The 19,127-nt window shown below is 42.2% G+C and overlaps 1 protein-coding gene across 1 annotated transcript in view; it reads right to left on the reverse strand.

Annotated features, from left to right (window-relative positions):
* The window catches only part of myo1d (myosin 1D), a 70,277-nt gene extending 58,773 nt beyond the window's left edge, over window positions 1-11,504 (reverse strand). Inside the window, exon 1 of the mRNA XM_036529854.1 lies at window positions 10,978-11,504. Coding sequence (XP_036385747.1) covers window positions 10,978-11,072 — 95 coding nt within the window. The 5' untranslated portion in view covers window positions 11,073-11,504. The remainder of the gene's footprint in view (window positions 1-10,977) is intronic.
* Window positions 11,505-19,127: the final 7,623 nt, after the last annotated feature.

Consider the following 19,127-nt stretch of genomic DNA (forward strand, 5'->3'; position numbering starts at 1 on the left):
TTAAATTATGTTGATCAATTTACTACAACAATACATTAATCTAATTACATGAATAAGCAGAACATTATTACAAAAAACTATGTAATTTAAGAGCAACGCCTAAATTTATTATATGCAGTTGCATGTAAACATGCAGTAATTCTGGAAAAACTAGCAATCTGTTATACAAAAGCTTGGAATGAGAAAGAGAAGGCCCCACCCTTCGAAGAATATTACTCAGTATTACTCAATATTACTCAGTAACGTTTAATGGTGCTCTTTCATTTTGAACAGTTTGGGAAAAAAGTTTGTCGATGGTTAAGATTTTATTGTCAACAGGCACTCTACAGAGTGACAACCAATTAACTGACAGACTGGTTACATCCCTTATGTGAATATAGTTAAGATAATAAACTATGCAGAAACCATAGGGGTGCAAAAAGTCTATAAAGGAGCCAACGTCAAAGACTACACAGAGCAGGACGAAAGGGAACTAGGGTAAAGGAGGCATCCTGTATAGGGAAAGCTGGTGCCCTGCTCACCAAGGCCCGCAGTCCTCAAATGAGACGTCTGTGTGGCGGTGCACTTATTTTAGGAAAAAGGCTTGTCTCAAAAACATGGGCCCTGTTTATGTAAGGCCAGTAATGTGTTTCAGATTACAGGGGGTTGTGTGGAAATTCTTGTGGTGAGACTGGTCTTTTCATTTGCTGGAGAGGGAGAAAGGGGGGGAGAGAACAGTCATTTTCAAAAATGTGTCCATGCAAAAAGACTTTTTTGGGAAAGACATTTTCAGGCTTACAGAGCCTTCTCTGGGTGCTTTTGAAGGGGATGACTCCTACCAGCAGCTGACAAACGGCGGGAGGGAGAAAGTGAGGAGGAGGGAGAGCCGTAGGCATGGGCATCATGTACAGCCTGATGTCAATTATTCGTATACATACCGACTGCGCTGAAGTAGGGAAACACAATGTTTACCTCCATGGTAGTCCATCCACCCCCCACCAGTTTAGGGTCTTAGTTACCCTCACACACAGGGAGCAGCGAGAGCAATACTTTCTGTCACTTTACCAACCAAACTTTTTTAAAGACATGGTGAGGTCAGAGGGGGAGACATGACTCTTTGTGTATCTTGTAATCCCCTTCCCTCAGTCTCTTTCTTCACAGCTACCATTCCAGCTATTCACTGATCCACCACCCCCCACATCTCTCTTTTCCTGTGGGTACTAGGCTGGGGGGAGAGGCAGTGCCCAGAGATGGAAGGTTGCATAAACAGAACAGAGTGAAAAACTCCACAGTTTAGTCAAACCTCCTCTATAAATACTCCCCAGGATCTCTTCCGGAAAAAAAAAGAAAAAAACAAAAAAACACGCTGACCATGAAAGTGAAACGTTTTAATAAGAGAGCATGAGGTTTTATGAGGGTTCAGACTGCGTGCCCAAGTTAAATTTAACTCTGGATTGTGGAGACCAGCACCATCCCTTAGAACGATGTGTTCTGTGTGAGAGTTTGTTTTCATGAGGGGAGGACCAAAAGCCAAAGTACAAGGGAGATCTAAGAGATCTGAGGCTTGGTGGGGGTGCTTGGTGGTGGAGGACTGCACTGGTACATCATTAGCTCCAGCAGAGGGCTGGAATGCAAAGCAGTAGGGTGTGGGTGGGTGGGGGGTAGCTGCGATGAAGATGGCTGAGGTCACATGACCACTGGTCCTGCAGGACAGAAAGTGCTGCTGCGTTCACAAGAGCTTTCTAAATGCTGGAAGAGAAAGGCCACCCTTTAACCTCCCCCTTCTCTCTCTCCGCTGCCTCCGTTTGCTCCACCTGAGCTACTAGGAGACTTTAATCCACATGTTCGTGTGGCTGGGAAAGTGTGGGAGGGAGTCGGATTACCATGTTGCGCGTCCAGCCTCTCAAGGTGAATACTGCCGTCACCACTGAGCATTTGCGCACAGGTAAGAGGAGAAGCCATGGGCTCCATTTGTCTGGCAGTTTCACGGTGGTTAACTCCTTCAGGTATGTCTGTCTGGGATATCAGGTTGCTGCGGCGTCCCGCTTTAATGGTGCCTTTAAGGGATCCACAGACTTAACATCGGGCTGAGCAGACACAACATGCATACTCAGGCCGAGTCATCCACGGTTATCAGTGCAGAGCAAAAACACAACATTCTCACAGGCTGTCAGAGATGCAACACCATGGGAACCAAAACTAACAGTAGGGACAAAGACTCCACCATTTCCTGTAGAGCTTCTATAAATGCCCATTCACATAAAACACCCCTTATCACTTCGGGATGACAAAGGCTTGGGAAATTTGTTTGGATTCATATCAGTTAAATGTGTTTCATTTCATGCCCTCAAAATATATTAGGTAGTTTTTGTATTCAGCTAAAGTATCCAGCATTAAAGCTTGCCCCCAAAAATCACAGCCGGCTTGTGTATTTGTGTGAAATGTGACAGTCACAATACAGAAAAACAGGAATTGTAGCCAAATCACACTTGTGCACACCCTTTTATGCATGTGGGCCAGCACAATGCTGCTAACTTATGTTACCAACCTGTGCAGCCAGTGAGAACATCTGGAACTGTAAGTGTGCACTTACAAACATTAAATAATTGTCAAATGCTTTAAAAGTATTTTAAATGTTAACAATAAACTAGCGTTCTAGACTATGTTCTAGCATTTGCCTATTTTTCCACACAAACTCACCACCTCCCATGATTTTTACTAACCCAAATTAATTTTCAACAAAGTTTGCAAATCTATCTGTCCAGGAAAGGGCAAGAATCAGTATGCCTCAGACTGTGCAAAGAGGCCCATTTGAATTCTGATGGTAAAAGCCAATTATAATAGCATGCACTCCATAACCAGCCTGAGACTGTGCTCTCTATTATCCTCTTATCACTGCTCTCTGTCACAGAGATTTGGACACCAGAAGCAACTTCACAGACTTGCACTGTTGCACTGACACCAAAAAGAGCCTCCAGAAACTTTCCTCTAGAAACATGATCCATTTCCTGCTCTTAGCATTTTATTCTTATTCTGTTTAAAACATACCACACTGCAATCTTCTTCTTCTCCTTCTTATTATTATTGTCAATGTAATTATCTTGATCTGTTGTGATGTTACATGCTACTCTGAGGCAAATCACAAGAAAAGTTTCATCCCATCCTTGCATGTGTGTTCCTCAGATGGTTTGACATTTTCGAAGTGCAAACACTCATTCCAGGTCTGAACTGACCACTCACTCCAGATGCTAATAACTGCCTTTACATTGTGCTTATCCCAGGGGATTACCTATGTTATTGCCTGTGATGTTTGTGCATGTGGTCAGATAAATGAATAGTTAAATAATATTTATTGCATTTACTAGCTAAAATGAGCTCTGGCTGGCAGCTACTGATGTCATAATGACATCATACAGTAGGATCAACATGTCTATTTCCACTTGGCTCACCCAGGAATTGGGCCAACCTACTACCGCATGTGGGTTTGGCCACATTACTGTTGACGGCCAGTTTGCTGTGGTAACACCTCCAGCTCACATCAGGTATAGCTGACCAACAGCTAAGGTGGGTCAATGGCAACATGCCATACAAACAGCATACACAAACAGCATTAGCCAAGTGAATTGTGTGTTAAGTCTAAAGGTTGTCTGCTTATCTACCTGGGCGTTGATCCAGGAACTCTACCTTGAAGAATGAGATCAATGGATCTGCAAATGGCTTAACAAATCCTCTTATTTGTAGATGGTTTTATGATCCCTCTGAAACTGCATACATGGAAGGTTGTGCTATGACACAGCAACATATTGTGCGATATAATATATTGTGAAAATGTCATGCCATTGGCACGGGCTAAGCACTCCAAATCTTCCATGAGGAAAGCTTCGCATTCTGCTTGGAGATTGCCATAGTCGCTGTTTCGTGATTGAGATGATGTCCAACAGAATAAAGTAAATGAATTGAAACTCCAGATAACTGAGAGTTTGATCCCACGTAATCCTGTGAGATTAAAGAGTGTGTCCTAGGCCACAGTCCACAATGCATCTGGTGCTGACGTACACTAACCTGTTGGCATTTTTAGCCACAGTCTGTGTCTCCTGGTAGAGGAGTCTAAATGAACCCCAAAGAAGGCTTCATAACAGGAAAATGTCAATCGGAAGAGCTGGCCGATTGCCCAGCATCCCTGATATTTCCTTCCTGTTAGCAGCCGTCTCTGACCCCTCTGACATCACCGCTAATCCCTGTTGCCAGATGTTCTGAGAGAGATGCAGAACAGCCCCCAAGCAGAAGCAAGTGAGTGAATTGTTACAAAAGGAAATAAATGCATATTCAAGTAGAAAAGTTCAGATGTTCAGACTGATTTTCTTTCTCAGATACTAATCCAAGGAAAAGTTTTTGGTTACAAAGCATTTAATAGAGTGGCTAGGAGCAGGGCTCAGAGCCCAATGGTTGGTGGTGATGCGATTCTCATGTGGGCCACTTCTGTTGTGCTTTCAGGCAAAACCATTAACCCAAACTGCCTCAGTAAATACCCAGCTATATAAGTGGATAACATGTAAAAACTATGGCCTATGGAAGTCACTCTGGATAAGAGCATCTGCTTAGATGTTACACTGTAATGTAATGAAGGCGATTTGTACATCCTGCAAAATGCCATTGCAAATGCTTAATCTTCACAAAACTAGTCAATTTACTCCTTATAACTTACTCCTTATAACTTAGAACTGAATTAATGCAAGCTCTGATGAGATAAATAAACTAAGCTACACCAGGAGAGTAGCAGAAACTACACGTACGTCAAAGGCGTTGTCTGCTTGCTTCATCTGAAGTATCACAGTATCAGAGGAATTTGAGAAATGCCACAATAATTATTTTGGAACAGCATGCTGATGTGCCTACATGTTTACAGCAGACCAAGGAAAGATAAACCAAGACTACCATATAAAGGAATGAGCTGCTTGACTACTAGACTGTGTTTGCACTGCGTCACAGCTAGTATTACTACAGGCTCTGGAGTGATGTATGGAAGCTGTGTACATAAGGAGTATCCATATAAAGGAGTTGTTTCCAGGTTGACAAATGAACTTCTTTGTCCTAAGTATTCACATGACCTTAATTTTAGCAGGAAGCTACCATTCCATGTTACATATTCTCTTTGGATTGCATTTTGTGTATACTGTATGCTATAGTCAAACTTTCTATTTTGGTTGATCCATTTCATCTCAAGTTGTGCTGGAGGCCTGCACTTTTAGCAGCAATGAGCCTATAAACATGTCAAAATTTACCCAGAAGATAGCCAGTGTAATTATTATATTTTATGAATCCATCAAATAATAAGGTTGTCCTTGCAAATAAAATAATTTTCTTCTGTGCTACAGTCCATGCAGAACCCAGGCTTATTTTATGGACCACAAAGGTGCCAATTCCATAGCCTATTTCGCTATTTTTCTTCATAAAAATCACAAATTTCAAGATATCTTCACGAAGTGTATTTGTGACCTCTGAACCAAGCCGCACAATGTATGTAAATTTGCAAAATATATTAAATTTATCATTATTAGTAGTGAATTTACATATGCTGTTGTAAATTTGAAATTTACTTGATTAAAAAAAACATTCACAGTCATTGTATCTGGATCATCATTACATGCTGCATAAACATGCAAAGAAGAATGCCTGGTCATAGCTGTGCAGAATCCACAAGAGAATTTCTCTGTGGGTATCTGAGCAGTCAGTATTCACCACAAAGAAAACCGTTCAGCCATCTTCCCATGACTGTTTTTTAAAGTTCAAATCAAATCATAACAAATCATTCTGCACCCCCACAACCCACAGTGTTTTTTTCCCCACCAATCACATGCTCTTGATCATCCTCAGCTTTGCAAAAGAACACTGCCAAAAATCACAAATCAAAGGGAATTTTGTTTCATCTGAAATGGCACTGAACTCAAACAGGTCTAAGTGGTTGTGAAGGTGTGACCATCATGGGTGAGCTACAGCATTTGTTCCTTCTGGGCAACAGCTGGCTGCTCTGTTCAGACATCGTCCCAGGGACACTCAGAGTGAAATTTTAACTGATTCCATCCCAGATATTTCCACAGTCTGGGCTATATTTAGAAGGCCCCTTCCCAGCACCCTTTAAGCAAAATGTTTAACATTCAGTTAAACCAAGTGAACCTCCACTAAGCAAACAATTGAGGGTAAACAGTGAATAACATAGTTTGTACTGACGCTTGGTCCAACACGTTCATTTGGTCGCTCGGGGGTTTATTGTTATTGTCAACTTAACATGGCCAGCATGAATGAGGTTGATATTTTCCCATGAAAAGGCACCGTAAAATGTATGCTGTGGAGAGACGCAACATCTCGCTGATGATTAGGATCTGTCATGGCATCTGCTTGCATAACAATGATAGCCCAACAGAATCCCCCCTCGCCCCCCCCCCCCCCCAACCTTTACACCCACCTCCCCCCCAACTGCCCCATGCCTCCCCCCACCCTCGTTCCCGGACATGGATGTGTAAATGAGGAGGGGCAGGAAATCGGTCACACCCTCCACCAACAATCTGCAACCTCCATCTCAAGCACTGATGAGGCCAGCTGGAGGGACGGCTCACATGTAGCAGTATTCTGCAGAGCTGCTCTGTATTTATCTTCTCTGTTTTTATAAATGCGGTGTGTTAATTTGTGATTCATAATAGAACAACTGAGCAGTAATTGTAATATTAGACCAATTATTTCTATTACTGATGCTGTCATTATTAAGAACTGACTTGTGTACTGTCGTGCTGTGAGTGAGCTGTGAATAATGCTGTCAGTTATAACAGTAACACAGTAATGTCAGTTCATACTTTGCTGAAACAAGCCACACAAGCCTACACGGGCCCCGGTCCTGTCCCAGGGCCTCCTGGTGCCCTGGTGATGTCTCGCTGTGGGAGATCTCGGCACCTACGGCAGAACCAGTCACATGGTCATGGCGGACAGGCTTTTCTCTGTTACCACTCTGGGTTTGCCTGGGCTGATGTGAGTTGGGGGGGGCAGCAGCTGTATGCACAGTGGCCCTGCGGCACGGCTCTATCCGGCCCCGCTGCACAGAGTCCCACGGCGAACAATGCCCCCTCTGTCCAAGCACAGCTCCCCAAGCCAAAGAACATGGGGGGGGGCAGAAAGTATGGGCATGACACCACCACCTTCAGCCCCTTCCCAACATAAACACAAACATCTCCAGCTGGGAGGAATGCATGCCCAGATAAAAGAGAATCTTTTTTGTTTTCTTGTTGTTCTTCCTTCTTTTCTTGATGTGTTTGCCAAAGGTCGCTGACAGTAATAAGTGAGCTGACACGACACCAAAGACATTACTCAAATCAACACGTGTTCCATGTGCCGCTTCACATGGCAGTATAGACAATGCATAACAACAAAGAATTTTCTTTTCCCACAAGGATGGGAAACATCGCTCGGCATCGCCAAGTCACCTCCACTTGGTAAGGATGCAGTCAGGTTCTGGACTAGGCACCGCTGGAAATATCATTAAGTCCTGCCGAAAAAAAGACCTTCAGTCTGCAACACACTGTTTCCTCTGTTTTCTCTCCTACAGTCTCCACAGCTTATCTCTTGGACTGCTGCATCAACCTCTAAAAGAAGGTGAAAATGGCAAAAGCCAATTTATACACATTTACAGCAGATTTTCATTTCTATGTGTAACAAGATTACCAGCAATGCATAAACAAGACTATCTGTCCAATAAAGCCAAATGTTAAGCCAAAATATCAACCTGAAAAGATGGACTTGACAAGTGTTGGGTCATCTTAACTACACCACTACCCAGGAGTTCACTTCCAACACATTTTTCCATAAATAAAATTCCTAGCCAAAGATGATACTTCTAAATGAAGGATAAATACATTGAAACCTATTTGAAATATGTCACAGGACATCCTTGTCCTTTAATAACCCATATGGATGGAGAGATATGCTGTTTGGGTAAGGCCTGTGGTATTCTCGCCTATGTGCATATAATGAACTGCATCTGGTGCCCCTCCCACGAGGCAACCATGGTATACACCTGTATGTATGCTATATACCTGCAATACAGCACCAGGGGCATCAGTGCAGCCAGAGGGGCTTCACTCAAGAAGAACACATGTCCTGTTGCCATGCTTACTTCAGCACTGTCCACACACATCTGCCATGACACCAAAGCAGGCAGGGCGGGGAAGCCGTTCACCTGGATGAACTGACAGGACCGGTGTTGGCTAAGAGATACGTCACTGAGGAGGAATTCCATCAGGATTCCCACCTCACGGCTCAGGATTCCAGTCAAACAGGTATGGAGCACATTACTTTTCCAATAAAAGATGCCAAAGGCCTGTGTCAACCTCTTGCACCCAGCTGGGAGTGCACAACCTTATTTTGTTCTCCAGTGGCAAGAGCCTTAGCTTGTTGCTACAATGCTCATTTCCTCCCTTTTACTTAGATACGTTGTGTGCATGTGGTATTATCTTATATGTTTGTGTTCGACTGAGGAGGGAATCTGTGAGAACAGTGTTTATAGAGGAGCATGGTCACTCACAAGATTCCATCACATACCAGTACATGTGCTGTAGCTTTCACCCCTATTCTCTCACCTTATCTGAGGTGTAGAGAGAGCAGTGTAATGCAATGGAATGCATCTCTGTGTGCCTGGAATGTGTGCATCCTTGTGTGCATTCTTCTGAGGCCCCTATATCCACATTTGAATGTGGATTCTTTGAGAAATATTTCCCTTTCAGCCATATCTCCAGTTACTATCTTTGCCCTCATTTCCCACTCCACAATACACTTGTTGTTGGAGATTTGCTTGTTGTGTGTTTTCTTTCATCTCGATGGCAAACAATGACATGCTTCCTGAAAATGTGCGGCTCCAACTCCTGGAATGGTAGACTCCCCAACCCATATTGTTAATCTCAATGTTTTGTTTTGTTTTCGAGTCCTGCTCCACAATGCAGATATTCTTTACCCATTTTTTTACTGCAGCTTTATAGCATGTTTGCAATAAAATTTGCATAACTGCATAAAGCAAGGCTGATGTGCGTAAGCAAATGGTCCCGCTCTGACACAGCCCTACCATATCCTTCTTCCACGTGTTCAGTGCACTACAAGAAAAAATCCAGGCCCCTCTCACCACAGGTGGCATGACTGCATCAGATGCTTTCATGCTAGCAGGCTCTGCTACAACAACATTGGCATTATGTGGACCGCTGACACCAAGGACACTTTCACCTCTCCACCTAGATTCCATTCCTAGAAATGCACCTCCTGCCACCCTGCATGATGTCAGGTGTTAGTTTCCTCCAGCTTTCACCAATGAGACAATGCTTCTCTCCAGCAGCAGCGGGCCAGCGTGCCTGCAGAGCAGGGATTCACATCCTGTACCGCAGCACATGTTGGTTGCATTGTGAAAGCTTTGTGGCAAGACTCTTTGGATTCAAACAGAGGCCACCTAACGCTGCAGCTACATGAGACTCGCATCTTTAAATTCTCTCAGCAGACATCATGTAGGCTGCTTGAGTCATCATGGGACGATCATAAAGGGCAAGATTCAGAAAACATCAGTGAAAACCATAAAAAGCTCATGTAGTCTGCTACACGCTGTGTTCCTAGTGATGAGTAGATGTATGTTTATGCTTGTAGACAATAAGAAACATATGCTGAAGAATTTTGGCAACACTCTTACACAGAAGACTCTTGACAAGTGCCTTATTATCCTGTACTAAATGGTGACTGCATGTAGGACAACACATGTGTTTTCCTGGGTTACACTAGGCTGAAGGTTGGAGTTAACATCAGTTTTCAGCAATGTCCAAGCTGTCTTTAAGAGGTCCTTATGTACACACTTAATAAACACTCAACAAGAGCACACACCTGCTATTTGCTATGGATGTTTGAGAATAATGATGCGCATCACATTCAGCTTGTTTTCTGTAGTGGGGCTCCCACACATATTCACATAATGGTATGCCTTGCTGGAGGACAAACTTTCCCAGGAATGTATTCACGCTCCCTGCAGGAAGCACAACAGCCAAGGGATTCACATCCAAAAAAACATAAACTGACCCAAGTAAGTGAGAATAAGACAATGGAGAGGAGTTCCCCTGCATTCATTTAATGAAAAGCCAGACAGACTGTACTAAATTGAGTGAGATATTGAGCAGTGACACAACTGGGCTGAGAGTTAACAAGCTATACTTCCATAAAACGGCAGTACCCATAGCTCAAGGAGACTGAGAGTTAAAAAGCTCTAGTTCCATAAAACAACAGTACCCATAGCTCAAGGAGTCTGCTTCTACTAGGAATGTGTAAAGGTTCTCAAGATGGATTGGGGCAGTTGGTGCACTAAGTGCTCATTATTTCAATTTGCTGGTATGGATTTGATACTCCATTGGGAATGCAGCATGTTGACACCAGTGAGGTTTGCTGTTGGGAAGAATAGCGCCCATTCAATACCTAAGAACTCATACTCTGTCAGTGACGTGTTTTTGACGGTGGTATCCATGAATGTCAACTGCCTTTATTTAAAATAAAGGAGGTTGGATCAATATGACAAGTATTAATGATGCCTCACTTGAAGTATCATTTTGACTATAAATTGTTCCTACATATGGCATTAAAACGTAGCACGTATTTAGTCAACAGAAGATACTCAAAACCTGTTTAAATACTGACAGATATTAATTTAAAAAATCGAAATAATCTCCGCATTATAATGATCCCGTTATAACTACTTACCATCGTCCATTATAGAGCATCACGACCGGTATGACTGTAAGACTCTAAGATAATTTAACTTCCAGCGTTTAATGGTGGGTCCAGTATTTGGTTCTGAAGGTTAATATAAACGGCTCGTTCTACTCTAGAGCAGTTGTGTGTCCCCGGTGAAAATAATTTATATTTCAGATGACTTCACCACGTTTTTGTCTCCACGGTACTGCTGCAGTTCTACTGAAACTGAACACAGCCTACCTGAGCTTGAGGTTGGCCATGAATTCCTCCAAGGAAACGTTGTCAAGAAGCACAAAATCCGCCTTTCCGAATTCCAGACTCTCGTGTTCAGCCATAATGTCGTTAATAGGAATATTCTGTTCTCAAAAAAGATCTTTTCCAAATAATCACAAAAATGTTTCAAAAGGCGTCCACGTTCACAAAATGCAAACAATTTAAAACTTCGGTATTTGTGTGAAAAGTAAACGCATGTCTATAACCATTCAACACAGTCATCAGCAAAATAGAAAATAAAGTCTTGAATCCTCGCTTCTCGGTGAAAATGCGCCTGTGAAAAGACAGTTAGGAAATACTAGCTGAATAGCTATCAGTTTCTAAGTATCCTCCTTTTACGCACAGTTATCGCTTCGAACCCAAAAGTCATCAAAAGAATTCTATAAAGGAACCGAAACCGTTTTTTTAAATTATGTATTATAGACCCGTTTCCAGATTATCTTATGTTCACTTTCTTTAAAACTCTGTTGTAACCCGGCGCTGAACATTCTCACCCGCACGACTGGTGCCCCACCTCACCTGAGCAGGAGGAGACTGTCTATAATCCTACCGTAATTACTATAAGAGCAGTCTTCACAAATGTAATTGTCATATTGACGCAGCAGTGAAACAGATGTGAGGGCTTTTAATATGCAGTCTGTCTACACGCGATTCTCATTTCTACAAAACAATAAAAAAATAAACCCAATTTTCACCCGACGCGATTATTAAGAATCATTTTAAATTTATGAAAACGTGATTTTCTAGGTGGTTAGAAGTAACAATCGTCAGTGGCAGTAGCAGCATTGCAGTTATTAACCCTTTAACCATCTTGGTCGGTTTTCACATGTCAAGAGGTTGTTGTCCGCCACGACACAAGTTTCTTTGCTAAAATATCAAGATACACTCCAAGGAAGGATGTTGACGTTTGCATATCCTCTCATAGCTAAACGTGTGCCATCTTATGGACTAAACTGGCATTGCACCTGAAATGAAAGTGTCTGGGACGCCGCGAAAAGAATGAATAACAGCAATTACAACCAACAATGTGGTCAATCATTTAACACAGGTGGGCATATATTTGTAGAAATGACTGACAGTGTTAGTGATCATTTAATGCTAATTAAATACATGCAAGCACTTAACATCCATTATAACAATGATGTCCATTCCAGGTCCTGAGGTTTCTAGGGATACCTTTCAACTATCAGTCAACTGACACCTGGATCATCAAGCGATTCAAGATGCCACGCACTTAAGTATGTGACCTGTGTGTCCTCAAGATATGGAACAACTAAAACCTTCACTTTGAAATGATAAAAGGCATTAATATAGCTTTGAAGAAAAAAATCTAGACTGTGTAATCTATTGACATTCATCACCTTCACCAATAAATTCAGCTGTTATGGAATTGGCTCCATTTTAAAGGAATGGAGCCAATAGTCTTTGTCTGAAGACATATATTTCTGTGGATGAATTGTGATAGGTGCATTGGCCCTACATAATAGGTAGGCCTGACATTCTAGTCATAATGGAAACCGATAACTGCGGCCTTGTTTTTTTTTTTTTTTTTTTTTTTTGGAACATTCTGACAAGATGCTGTGTAGGTTCATTGATCTTTGCAACATGGACAAACTGCCAAAGCATGTTCAGTGAATAGAATGCGCAATCCAGGTGATTTGAAAAGAAATGAATCTGCACAGTATATGCACATCATTGATAAAAAAACCCACAATTATGTAATGCTTGCACATATGGGCAAGAAGTGAGCAAAAATTATATTTTTAAGACACAAAGCACAAACACGAAGCCAGTACATCATGGAAAGACGTGGGAAATCCCACAACATAATGCAAGTTACAGAAACATTGTCTGTAAGACCTAACCTGAGTTGAGGCTTTTAAGAAATGAGTGATTCAAAACTTAAGATGACCAACATGGGCACTAGTTATCTCTTTCTTGTTGCACACAATACACACTGGCCTCTAATTTGCACAGATTCCCTAGCATGAATGTGTGTGTCAGTAGAGGGAGATCAGTAGGGTGCAAGGCATGGCAGTATTTGGGAAGAGTGTGGACTAATCTGGATGAGCAACAGGGGCTTGACTGAAAATGCAGGGAAACTACCAAGGTGAGAATTGCAATAGTCCTTCTGATCAATGTGGTTCACAAAGGTCTGTCTGTTATTGAGTGTCACCGTGAGTCTCCTGGCAGCCAGGTAGGCTAGCGCCGTAATGTTCTCCAAGGTCATAGTAAGGTCATGAAAGGGAAAGGGGATTATTAGATGTTAGCCAGGCACATTGATGTGTGTGATGAGACCTGTGTGTCCAACGAGGAAAAAGAGGAATGGGAAGAAATAACAGAACGTGAAAAGAAAGTGATCTCATGTACAGTGAGAACAGGAGGAAACCAAGCAGAGAGCCCTGGGGGACTCCTATAAAAAGGGTACAAGGGGTTGATACTGCCTCTCTCCAGGCCACTTGGTAGGAGTGCCCAGAGATGTAGAAGGAAAACAGATGGGCTTGACAGTCCGTCACTGCAAATGTAGAAAGGAGGACGTGCTGGATCACTGTGACCAAAGCCATGGAAAGATGGACATGGACAGGGCCTAGGAGGCCACTTTTGCAGAGTTAAGTGCATCTGGGAAGAGGTGAAAAGAGGAGAGAAAGCAGTTGCAAAAATCAATATTGTCACCACGGCATGTGACCCACGCAAGTGCCAGTTGTAGCCCTGTGATGAAAGCTAAAGATCTGAGGGTTAAGAAGCAGGTCAAGAGAAATGACCATAAATATATCACCATAAATATACACTCAGTGACCACTATTTTAGGTACACCTGTACACCTGCTCGTTGATGCAAATATCTAATCAGCCAATCATCTGGCAGCAACTCAATGCATAAAATCACGAAGACATAGTCAAGAGGTTCAGTTGCTGTTCAGACTAAACATCAGAATGGGTAGGAAATCTGATTTAAGTGACTTTGACTGTGGGATGATTGTTTGTGCCAGACAGGGTGGTTTGAGTATCTCAGAAACTGCTGATCTCCTGGGATTTTCACGCACAACATTCTCTAGAGTGCATAGAGAATCGTGCGAAAAACAAAAAACATCCAGTGAGCATCAGGTCTGTGGGAAAAAAATGCGTTGTTAAAGACAGAGGTCAGGGGAGAATGGCCAGACTCATCCAAGCTGACAGCAAGGCAACAGTAACCCAGATAACTACACGTTACAACAGTGCAACAGTTACAATGAACATACAACACGTCGAACATTGAGGTGAATGGGCTACAGCAGTAGAAGACCCCTCCGGGTACCACTCCTGTCAGCTAAGAACAGGAAACTCATGCTACAGTGGGCACAGGCTCACCAAAACTGGACAGGAGACGATTGGAAAAATATTGCCTGGTCTGACGATTTTCGATTTCTGTAGCGACATGCAGATGGTAGGGTCAGACTTTGGCGTAAACAACATTAATCCATGGATCCATCCTGCCTTGTGTCAATGGTTCAGGCTAGAGGTGGTGGTGTAATGGTGTGGGGAACATTTTCTAGGCACACATTAGGCACCTTAATACCAATTGAGCATCGTTTAAATGCCACAGCCTACCTGAATATTCTTTCTGATCATGTGCATCCCTTTATGACCATGGTCTACCCATCTGTGCCATTCGCACCATGCCACAAAGCACACATCATCTCAAACTGGTTACAGGCAGGGGCAGAGCTTGCCTTTCCTGCCAATGGGTGCGAATGATCAGAATCCGAGGAACAGTGGGTGTTCTTTTTATGCACACAACTTTCTGTCCCTGACAGTCTATACACTACCAAGGGAAATGTCTTTGCACACTAATCCACTAATTCAAAGTCAGTGAATTACATGAAATCAACATTTTTATTAGCTTATTATGTCCATATGTTAGTGCATGTGTTTTCTTTATTTACTGCAAACATAACAAACACATATGCCACAGCACACGCCAAGCGTAGCCATAATCATCATGCGTCAAGCACAAATAACTGAACTGGGGACATAGGATAAAGTTAAAAAAAAGAAAAAAGACAGAACAGATTTCATTTTCAACATATTAATTGCAGCAACATCAACTTGTAAAATTCACCTTGCAACATTTCACTCCTGCAAACTTGTTGACCACCTTATCCAAATCGATGTTTGCAGCTAACTGTCTTTCAATAAAAAGTAACGCAAGTTGTGAGAGGCGTTCCTCGCCCATCGTGGCATGCAAGTAAGTTTTTAACAGTTTAATGCGACTGAAGGAACGTTCTGCCTATGCGTTACTCACAGGAATTGTGAAATACATTTTGTAAAGGGTAGCCAGATTTGGGAACGCTCGATCCATGTCATTGGCTATAAGAAGGCTAAAACCTGGCCGGTGGAGAGCTCATCCATCTCCAGACTTGTGCACATTTCGCAAAAGGAGCAGTATTCATGAGGAACATCAGAAGCAGAAACATCACTGCTGTAATATTGCCAACTTGTGTATACTTTGGACTGACTCGGAATTAAAGTGTTTCAGGTTAAGCACCTGATATTTCTCGCCATAGAACTGTGTTGTCAATACGTCTAGCACAGTGAGATATGTTTCCAACTTGTTGAATCCATGCAATGAAGAATTCAGGCCATTCTGGGGGCAAAGGGGGGTCCTACCCAGTATTTGAGAGGTGTACCTAATAAAGTGGTCACTGAGTGTATATGCTATATATAACACTGACCCAGCCAAATCTATGTCACAGAAGAAAGGGTCATTACATATCTATATACATGCAAAAAGCCACAGTTGTCATGCCACAGAAATGGTTAGTTAGGTGGAGAAATGTTTTGCATTAATAAGCATGTATTTGCCGTACACTGCAATTTTAAGGGGTGTGGCTACCAAACTAAACATCAAATCAATTCAACCACAATCCATTCACAATTTAGTTAGAGCTTGATCCAAGGTGTATGCACAGTTCATTTTAAGCCTGTGTGCTTTTTAAACTTGAATGTCAGGGTACAGGCACAGACTCAAACACAGACCAGGCGTTTTCAGGTTCCAAGTGGTTTATTCAGAATCACTGGGCAAGTTTGTGGTGGCAGAACAGGCAGGGTAAAAAAAAACCAGGCAGAACAAACGAGGAGCAGGGATCAAAACAGGAACAGGCTGGGTCAAAACCAGGCAGGCAGGCATATCAGGCAACCAAGGCAGGACGGCAGGCAGGGATGAGGTAGGCAGTCAGCACGGGATCAGCAACATAGCGTAATCAGGCGGGTACACACCAGAGAAAACACTGAGACAAACTGGCAACAAGACAGAGACAAGCAGGGTATATAAAGGGCTGGGCTGACGAGGAGATGGGATGCAGGTGGGCAGGAGGTGGAGGCGATCAGGAAATCAGGTGGGTGAGGACAGGGCGGAGAGTGGGGTAGGGCCAGAAGACAGGGGAACTGTAAACAAAAGCACATGGATGACACTAACAGACAGGGAGAAACACAAACACTTTGGCTAGGGGGCCAAAGTACTGACATTGAAACGTTACAAATTGAACAAGGTGTCCATTTTGTATGAAAATCATTGACTTTTGCCTCAGAAACCAAACTTTTTTTTAGTGGACTTCCCAGCAATAAGCTTGAACATCTTAGCTGCTAGATAGCTAGATAGATGTTAATGTCATCCCAGTCTTTGACACTGGAAAATGGTACACATCATTGTCTTCCCATATTTTGCCATTTTTATTCAAATGCAGATAATTAGGTAGTCAGCTAGCTAGCTATTAAGTGCAGATAAGACCACAGTATAACAAACAAAAATGACGTTTCTCCCTCAGAAGCAGCCAGTGAGGTTACTATCCGGCTGGACATGTTCATTGTTTATTTAAGAACAGTTCTCTTTCCCATACGAAAATGAAATATATTGTAATATATGCCCCAGTTTTGGCCTACACTAGGCCATTGTGGGCATAGCTGCTGACTCATGTGTCTTATGGCAATTTTGGATTAAGTCACCCTTAAAATGAGCTTGCTGCCTTACTCAGGCAATTGGATGGTTGTCTGTCTGTTACAGACATGTTTATTGAAATGTTTTACTGCTTACACAAGCAATACAAACCTATTCTCAGTTCTCTAGAACACATAGATTTGGTGATGTACATTTGTAGAGTACTTGTTCACATACACAACTTTCACAACATTGAACAGAGTGTCACAGTGTTTGTACTGTCTCTCTGTTCCTGACCGCACTCGGTTAAACCTGTAAAAGATACGCAATTCAGCTATCTCACTGGAACTATGGCAGAATTATAAGCCAGGTGCAGAGTGGCATCCTTGTTTCATGTGAATTGACATGAAGGATATTTGTGGGATTATTAAACGTGAACACCATGATAAAAAGTCCAGCACAGAGGTAATAAAATGCGCTGAATCTCAGAGCAGATGGTTCTGTTCACACTGCATCAACAAAGACTGAGGGCTACTATGATATGACTCCACACACCTCTGCAACAGTGGAATTTCAGGTGTTGACCAAAGGAGCAGGGCAGAGTTGTTTCTTTTCTTTGAGATTTATTTTGACATTGAATAGAATGCATACAACAGCATTATTTAGTGTAAGGATTTTTTCTTTTTTTAATTAATGTCAATCAAATATGGCCAAGACTATACATTGTTGCTTGAAGCAAGCACATTTGACCTGAACTGATGTAATTATTCAATTGGCTGTGGGTATCTAAGTGTTAATTAAACTTAATTTACATCTAATATTTTATGAATTGTGACATAGTAGAATTTCCTTTTTCTATATCTAAAATGTCTGATTACTGAAAATGAGGTAATTCACACGAAAACCCATTTTTACAAAGATTCAGTTGCCTGGAATGTCATAGAAGTAGGATAGTCAGGAACCTGTGGATGTGTCAAAGGTCAGCCTGGCACATGCCAATTAGGCCAATTATCAGGCCAATTATACCTGCACTGACAAAAAATGGCCACCAGGGAGAGTTATAGACCTCTCTTCTCACCTTCAGGCCCTCAGCCTCGTTTACTTACTGCCTCAACCGTTGGATAATGTTCATGTATTTGACACACATACCATAGATGTTTCACAACTTAGATTGAAACAGAGAAAATGTGGGTTTACCAGGGGAGATGTGTTTTAATGCCACCTCCAGGGGTAGACTTAACAATTCTGGTCCATCTTCCTCTTTGCGGTCGTAAATGAAAATCCCCATTCTCCTTTGCAGAAGTATTATTTTTTACAGCACTTATGAGTGTTGGCCTGTCGATAGCTTGTGTTGCTGCAGAAACACTGGGTGCCTAGCCTGAGTGCTCCATGGATAGAGTGTTCTGTTATGTTTTTACTATTATTTTGTTCACTGTTTTGTTAGACTTAATTTTCCTTAACTTATATTTTAACCTGCTCAGGTACTTTGGCAATGCCTTCACTTTCTGAAGATACTTTTTTTCTTTATGAAAAAATGGTGCACTCTCTCAACATAAAAGGGTGAAATAGATTTTTTTTTCCTCAGTTTTGTTTCAGTACAATACAAACTTACAAACTTCGAAGCAAACACCCAGCATTCTACCCATGTTTCTCTAACATTGTACCCACATGATTTGTCTCAGCCCTCTTGCCATGGTGTCAAAGGTAGCGTGACAGTCCACCTCCTTCCAGCATATGGTTGCACAGGACTTCATAGATTGATATAGACTTTTTCCTCTCATAAAGTGATTGGTTATCTCTCTCATGTTTTTATTGATCAATCAAGGCAGTGGGAGAATTTAGGTTTAGAAATCTCAACTAGGGTTACAAGTTGAGTTTGAGGTGGCAGTGGACAGAAATGGTTAATGCCCTGGGCTTGTGACCAGGTCATGGAAGGTTCAAACCCCATGATGCTGAACTGTTGTTGTACTCTTGACTCTTTATCTATCAGTGTAGGTCCTGCTGAATAGTATAATATGTACTTGTTTATATATAGAAATAACCTTTGTTAAGGGTGTAAGCAAAGCAAATAAATAATGGTGTGTGAACTTTGACACAGGCAGGTCATCCAGGCAGGTTGAGGGGTGATGGTATTATATGGCCTCCATGAGTGCGCTCCCTCTGGACTTGGGCAGCCGACTCTAAGGGAACTGTCAAACAGAGAG

This window comes from Megalops cyprinoides, chromosome 1 (genome assembly GCF_013368585.1).
Source record: "Megalops cyprinoides isolate fMegCyp1 chromosome 1, fMegCyp1.pri, whole genome shotgun sequence".
In the NCBI taxonomy this organism is placed as follows: Eukaryota; Metazoa; Chordata; class Actinopteri; order Elopiformes; family Megalopidae; genus Megalops; species Megalops cyprinoides.